Here is a 7,605-nt window from a genome sequence, read left to right on the forward strand (position 1 = left end):
CAGCTCTGCCTGAAATTTGCTCTTTCACTGCAGTCCTCCCACTCCTTTGACTGGCTCCCCCCCCCCATCTAGAGAACAAATATCTGGACGTCCCACCCGCAACGGTCACAAACTTAACACCCCGCTGGCAAGAACAGGTCGTTACTACAATTCTCCCCTCCCCTCCCTCACCGGACTCATCAGCAGCCATACATCATAGTTTTCACTCCTCTCACTTTCCCCTTCTTTTCCCCCAGACTGCTGATATTACTACAGCATTGCAGAATCCCTTCTCCACAGGATTTGCACTAGATCTGGCCTGACTACTCTGTTTACATTTCATTGTAGATTGTATATGCTACTACTTTCACAATTATTGAAAATGTATTTTTATCTCCCTGCTGTTTGGATATACTATATGTATGCAAATTGGTGTGTAATTTCAGTCTGTAAATGACTGCGAAGCACTAATAAAAAAGCTGCTACTAATGCTCAGTGCTGTGGCTGTGGTCCTACCTGCTCCACAGTGTGCAGGTGGGTCATCAGTCACATTACATTACATCAGTCTGTGCTGCTCAGTGCTGTGTGGTCCTACCTGCTCCACAGTGTGCAGGTGGGTCATCAGTCACATTACATTACATCAGTCTGTGCTGCTCAGTGCTGTGTGGTCCTACCTGCTCCACAGTGTGCAGGTGGGTCATCAGTCACATTACATTACATCAGTCTGTGCTGCTCAGTGCTGTGGCTGTGGTCCTACCTGCTCCACAGTGTGCAGGTGGTAGCAGTCTGAGTGTCGGCCGCTGCAGCGCTGGGAGAAGAGAGCGGCTCCGACCAGCCAGCAGAGAGCCAGCAGCAGGTCCGACACACTGAGCAGGAGCAGGGGCTGCAGCTGGAACACACACACACACACACACACACACACACACACACACACACACACACACACAGCGTCACACACACCTCAACACTTCAGTCTGATCTGATGGGTATGATGCAGTTTGACTGATAACATATTAGTTTTAGGTTTAGTTTAGTTTTATTATTAGCACATATTAAAATCAACAGTGTAAATACACAGTAAAGCAAGAGTTGTGCAGGAGAGGTTGAAAAAACTCTATCATAATACATTTAAATGCAATAACTAAAATACTAATACAACTGGGTACAAGACTATATGAAAATAAAATAAAATTAATAGTGCGACTAATAATGATAACAGAAAATAGGAAAAAAGTGCATGGATTATTTAAAGAAGATATTGCATGATTAGGTGAGCTTTCATCTGTAATTGTTTTAATCCATTTGTTTAAGTAAAGCACTTTGAGTTACATTCTATGTATCAATGGTGCCAGAAGTGGAGACTCGAGTCACATGACTCGGACTCGAGTCACAGCTCTAATTGCTTGAGACTTGACTTGATGCATGAAGAGAAGACTTGAGACTTGTCTTGACTTGGGTTCTGGTGACTTGGGACTTGACTCTGACTTGTACTCTGATGACTTGAAAAGGTTTCTAAAGTCTTGACTTGAGATCTTGTGTTTGTGTAAATGACTTAGATTGAAAGTGATGAGATTTGTTCCAGCAGACGACTGAATTTAAATTCTGTTTTCTGAATTTGTATGGAATGATTGAATTTATTGAAGTTGAAACTGATTATAGAAATCAAACTCATGATGCTCTTACCAAGTTTTTATCCTATTAAAACCATATTGCATTGAAAAGTCCTAGATATTTAGTTTTCTTTAAGATATTAAATTGATACTGGACTCTTGATTTGTTCTGACTTGACTTGCTGTTCTACATTTAGACTTGAGACTTGACTTTAATGACTTGGACTTGACTTGGTAATCTACATTTAGATCCGGGACTTGACTTGAGCAAAGTTGACTTGGTCACACCTCTGAATGGTGCTATAAAGATAAAGTTATGATGATGATTATTATTATTATTATTAAATGTATGAGTCGTGTCACTGACCTCGGGCGTCCAGATGAGTTTCTGTGAAGCTGCGTAAACGATGATGGATCCTGAACCCAGAATGCTGCAAACACACACTGCTGTTAGAATGATGTCACGGCTCATTTTACATCTTACAGCTCTGTGTAGCTCTGGTAGAGTCTCGGGTTGAGTCTCTTCCTCCATGATAAAACCCCAAAATCAGTGATTCTGTGATCTGTTGCTTGGCAGAATCTGCTTTGTCGGCGTTCCTTTATGTGCTAGAAGTGATTTTCAGACTGTTCCTCCAGACAATGGCAGTGAATGGAGAGAGAAAAAAACACAATTCTCCAGTCTGCTCTACCGGAGCAACAGATCACAGAATCACTGATTTTGGGGTTTTATCATGGAGGAAGAGACACGACCCAAGATGCTATCAAAGGAGAGTTGAATCTGTATTATGAAAATAGTTTTGCATCAACTTCACCTATAGGAATTATAGTTATCTTTATATAATAACTAACTTTATTTATGTGTCATATCTGTAAACAACAGCTACAGGACAAACAATACAAACTCCAGACTAGAAGAGGCAAAACATTAAAGCGGTGAATATAGTAAACAACAACATCCTTTATCTCTCTAATATGATCATTCTCGGCTCACAGGAGTATTTGTTCTGTCTGTTATCAGGGTGCTGTGACCTTTGACCCCTGACCTCCATACTGTTGGGTGTTTGTAATGTTGGTGATCTGGGAATTGAAGCTGATTCCACTGCATTGTTTGCTTTAGTCTTGTATCTGACTCTCGATACATACGACAAAACAGGTCTAAAAAGCTGTAAGTCTGTAAAAACAGTTATGAGAAATTATCTAAAGGATGATGGTGATTTATGTTATTTTAGATCAAATCTGTGAGTAAAAATATGAGATGAAAAGAGAAAAAAAACGCTGCAGTATTTTGAGTCAGTCATGAATTTAGACTCAAACCTGTTCAGTCTCTAACTGGTTCAGCCATCAGGAGACTCTAGAATGAACTAATAATAATAATAAACCGATAAATAATCAATACTCATCATACTGACCTCAGAACAGCCATGACCAGCTGGATCCACCTGACGGCTTCATACACCTGCAGACAGGAGAAACCATCAGCATCATGAGACAGTCCAACATAGATTTAGTTTCTTTGCAGAAATGAAGAGTGAAAACTGAAAAAGAGAAGAAATACAAGCTGTGAAACAAACAAAACCCCGAGGGACTAAAACAGAAAATATAAACAAGAAGAAGAAGAAGAAGAAAGAATCGAAATAACAGAGAGGGGAGAGATGAGCAGAAACCAGGTGTGTGACCAAGTCTGCTTCACTCGAGTCCCAAGTCAAGTCTCAAGTCTTGAGGCACAAGTCTCAATCAAGTCCCAAGTCTAAATGTAGATTATCAAGTCAAGTCAAAGTCAAGTCCATGTCATTAATGTCAAGTCTCAAGTCTAAATGTAGAACAGCAAGTCAAGTCAGAACAAATCAAGAGTCCAGTATCAATTTAATATCTTAAAGAAAACTAAATATCTAGGACTTTTCAATGCAATATGGTTTTAATAGGATAAAAACTTGGTAAGAGCATCATGAGCTTGATTTCTAGAATCAGTTTCAACTTCAATAAATTCAATCATTCCATACAAATTCAGAAAACAGAATTTAAATTCAGTCGTCTGCTGGAACAAATCTCATCACTTTCAATCTAAGTCATTTACACAAACACAAGATCTCAAGTCAAGACTTTAGAAACCTTTTCAAGTCATCAGAGTACAAGTCAGAGTCAAGTCCCGAGTCACCAGAACCCAAGTCAAGTCTCAAGTCTTCTCTTCTCCAGTCAAGACTCAAGCAATTAAAACTGGGACTCGAGTCCAAGTCATGTGACTCGAGTCCCACCTCAGGATGACAGTAAAACTCAGCAGAGGAGCATCAGGCTTCCTGCAGCTTTTCTGTTTCCAGGTCTGACTGTTCAGCCTGATGCAGACTGACTGACCACTAATATCACAACATGGGGAATGACATTTTTTTTTTGTATACTTTTCTACACCTGGAAAATTCTGAGATTAATCTTCCAAACTCTGGAGAGTTTGGAAAGTTTCCAGTTGTGAGCAGGAACCCCGGAGAACGCAAAAACAGAAAAAAAAGAAAAAATCCCCAAATGAGATCAAAATGATCCAAATGAAAATGACAGCCATAAAATTAAACAATTATAGCCGTTTTTTTAAGAACAGTACATAAGTAAAGTCCTTAGTTAACTAATTTTTTTGTTTTTTTTATTGGCACAAGAATATAGTACAAAAGTACAATTATAAAAGAACAGGTATTTTCTATTTTCCACAACACTATCATCCCAGACCTACTTTCCCTCAAATCAGGGCTCCTATGAGCTCACTAGATAATTAGTTGACTACATAACACATCCTCCCTCCTCCAGATGAAACACTGACCTCAGTCCAGTCTTCAGCTCCTGTCGTGTTTTTCTGGCTGCTGTTGGTAAAAATCTCCTCCAGACTTCCTGCAGCCGACATGATGGAACATAAACCTGCTGAAAACTGACAGAAAAACCTGGAAATCACAACACAGAACTGAGAGTTCAACTGAACAGCTACTGGTCTGGAGCTGATGACTGAAATCTCCCTCCTCTTTTGTTTATATCACACTTGACTCCGCCCCCTCCCCTCCCCTTCCCCCCCCCCTCCCTCCTGCTGGCCACGCCCCCTGGAGGAGCCGCAGCAGGAGGCTGGTTTCGTTCAGGCTGACGGTGAAAACCAGTGATGTAGTGGGAAATAAGGAGGAGGCTGAACTCTGACCTCCAGTTAGTATTTATCATCGGACAAACAATTACCAATATGAAGGAAAACCAATTATACTCTCAGATCAGCATCAATACCCAATCTTTATGTGACTTTATGTGAATTTAATAGTATTCATTTTGATGTCTACTATGAAAGTATAATGTCGTAAAGATTTACTAGGTTTACTATAAAGCTGGTAAACTCTGTTCCTGCAAATGAAAAGGAAAGTAACCCAGGTTTACTTGGGTTTGGTTGGTTTCCCTCCACTTCATCCCTGCTACTAACTTCCAGCATAGTGCTGCCATCTGCTGGTGGACTGGAGAAGATGGTGGAAACAGTCTCTGGTCTTCAAAACCAAGAAATCACAGGATCAGTCACTGTCCGACCCCAAAAAAAAACAACCTGTGAGAAAAGGAAGGAAACCCTGTTGAGAAAAGTGGAGTGTCCACATACAGGCTTATGGAGGCTAAACTGTATTTTTACCCATCAGGCCTTTTCATCAGGGCTTCTGGACTTAAATCTCTGTGTAGCTCTGGTAGAGTCTTGGGTTGTGTCTCTTCCTCCATGATAAAACCAAAGCAGATTCTGACAATATATAAAAAAACTAGTCCTGCTGCTGAATTGTTTTTACGTGAATCTCTTTCTTTATGTTATTAAACCTTTCAGTTTGAGTGGAACACCAAAATCCGGTCAGAGGAAACTTATGATGGAACGAAGAAAATAATACGTTCATCAATAATTGTGAATAGGCGAAAAAAAGTGAGACTCGATTTTTCTATATTGTCAGAATCTGTTTGTCTCCCACCTGACATGATATTACATGGAGATAAAATCAGACCTCTAATAGCTGGATTTAACACATTTTAATACTTTTTAAGTCCTTAAATTGAGATATTTTAAGAGTTTTTTAGACGTTTAAAGCAGTGGTTCTAAACGTGGGGTCTGTGGACCCCCAGGGGTCCTTCAGGGGGTTCCAGGGGGTCCCCAGCAAATCGATGAATTGTTAAACTTCAGCATTATTTCATTTATAAGAAGTTAACACAATTGGAGAATGTAGAAGAATGACTGTTTTGATCATAGTTTCTCTGTTATCTCTCTACCTACAATACAGACAGTCATGGAGTTCTGGACAAAATCATATCTGACATTAAAAATATTCACAGATTTGGGTCCAAGAGACAAAATCTCATCCAATGGGGGTCCTTGGCCCCGATGTGGACTAAATTACAGGGTCCTTGATATGAAAAAGATTGAGAATCACTGGTTTAAAGGACCTGCAGACTTCAGTGAATACACACGACTCATATTTCAGTAGCTTTATTTAACAATAATCCTACATGATCCAGATATGAGGCGAACTATCAAGACGAGACACACCGGTGGGACACAGCAGTAGTCAGAAAGTGAATTTGACTGATTTCTGTTTTAAATAAGCGTCTCTTGTGGTTCACAGCGAGGCGGCCAGTCCCTCTGTCTTCAGTCCCTCTGTCTTCAGTCCCTCTGTCTTCAGTCCCTCTGGCTTCAGTCCCTCTGTCTTCAGTCCCTCTGTCTTCAGTCCCTCTGGCTTCAGTCCCTCTGGCTTCAGTCCCTCTGTCTTCAGTCCCTCTGGCTTCAGTCCCTCTGGCTTCAGTCCCTCTGTCTTCAGTCCCTCTGTCTTCAGTCCCTCTGGCTTCAGTCCCTCTGGCTTCAGTCCCTCTGTCTTCAGTCCCTCTGTCTTCAGTCCCTCTGGGTTCAGTCCCTCTGGGTTCAGTCCCTCTGGCTTCAGTCCCTCTGTCTTCAGTCCCTCTGGCTTCAGTCCCTCTGTCTTCAGTCCCTCTGGCTTCAGTCCCTCTGGCTCCCGCTCCCCGCCGCTCTCCTGTCGGATCCGTTAGCAGCAGCAGCAGCAGAGCGGTCAGAGAGAAACCCGCTCAAAGCTCCGGGTTCGATCCCCCGAGCGTCCGCACAGGAAGCGTCCATGAGCGACGCACCCAATCCTCCCACCTCTGACATCTGACCTCTGACCTCCCTGCGTCTGACATGGCTCCCTGCTCACTACAAGGCTCAGGTGATATCCAAAATTATATATTGTGATACTGTCCCGCCAAAATATTGTGTGGGGTGGGGTGGGGTGGGGGGGTTTCTTTTTTTTTCCCCCAGTTATTTTGGGAGGTATTTTATTTTATTTCTTCCAAATTACATCGAATTTCTAGGCTATAATAATAATAATTATTATCCTACTATAAAATGAGGAAAACTCTGTCCTTCTGTGTGTCTGTCTGCATCCATTTTGCTCCTCAATGGTTTGGCCAATCAATCTGAAACTGCACATGGGCATTGAGCATTAGCATAGGCAGGGACTGATAAAGCTGATTTTTCCATTTTCCCAAATTTACGCTGTTTATGCACATTTTTGGCAAGTCTGCACTAGTTATTATTAACAGCCGATATTCAATATCGCAGGAAATATAGCGATATTCACAAAATATTGCGACATTCGATAATATCGAATATCGGCCCAAGCCTACTCCCTAATCCCCATCTAGGGAACCTCCATGGAGACGTTAAATAGTTTACTAAATAAACATGAATTCCAACATCTACACTACAGTCCAGTCTGACTCCTGACTGAATGTTCTGTTTCATTCTCTTAAAGCTTCTGATCTAAAGGCTTCTGCTTAAATGCTTGAAATGAGTTTCTTAGTCAAATATAAATAGTGAAGTTGATCCTATGTATGAATTTATTTCCAAAGCCTTTGCCTTTCCATCAAGGCAAAGAATCTAAAATGTAAGATAGGTTTGATTTGTTTGACGTTGCATAATTCCATTTGTTATTTCATAGTTTTGATGTCTTTACTATTATTCTAAAATGTGGAAAATAGTAAAAAC

At 41.0% G+C, this 7,605-nt stretch overlaps 1 protein-coding gene across 1 annotated transcript in view; it reads right to left on the minus strand.

Annotated features, from left to right (window-relative positions):
• Positions 1 to 4,525, minus strand: part of tmem116 (transmembrane protein 116) — a 15,086-nt gene extending 10,561 nt beyond the window's left edge. The window contains exons 1-4 of the mRNA XM_071534542.1: positions 4,393 to 4,525; positions 2,999 to 3,045; positions 1,957 to 2,020; positions 737 to 868 (exon numbers count right to left, since the gene is read on the minus strand). Coding sequence (XP_071390643.1) covers positions 737 to 868; positions 1,957 to 2,020; positions 2,999 to 3,045; positions 4,393 to 4,473 — 324 coding nt within the window. The 5' untranslated portion in view covers positions 4,474 to 4,525. The remainder of the gene's footprint in view (positions 1 to 736; positions 869 to 1,956; positions 2,021 to 2,998; positions 3,046 to 4,392) is intronic.
• Positions 4,526 to 7,605: the final 3,080 nt, after the last annotated feature.

Source organism: Centroberyx affinis, unplaced genomic scaffold, assembly GCF_046629955.1.
Source record: "Centroberyx affinis isolate AG114_WGS23_722 - 3 ecotype Tasmania unplaced genomic scaffold, CSIRO-AGI_Caff_v1 ptg002576l_1, whole genome shotgun sequence".
Lineage (NCBI taxonomy): Eukaryota > Metazoa > Chordata > Actinopteri > Beryciformes > Berycidae > Centroberyx > Centroberyx affinis.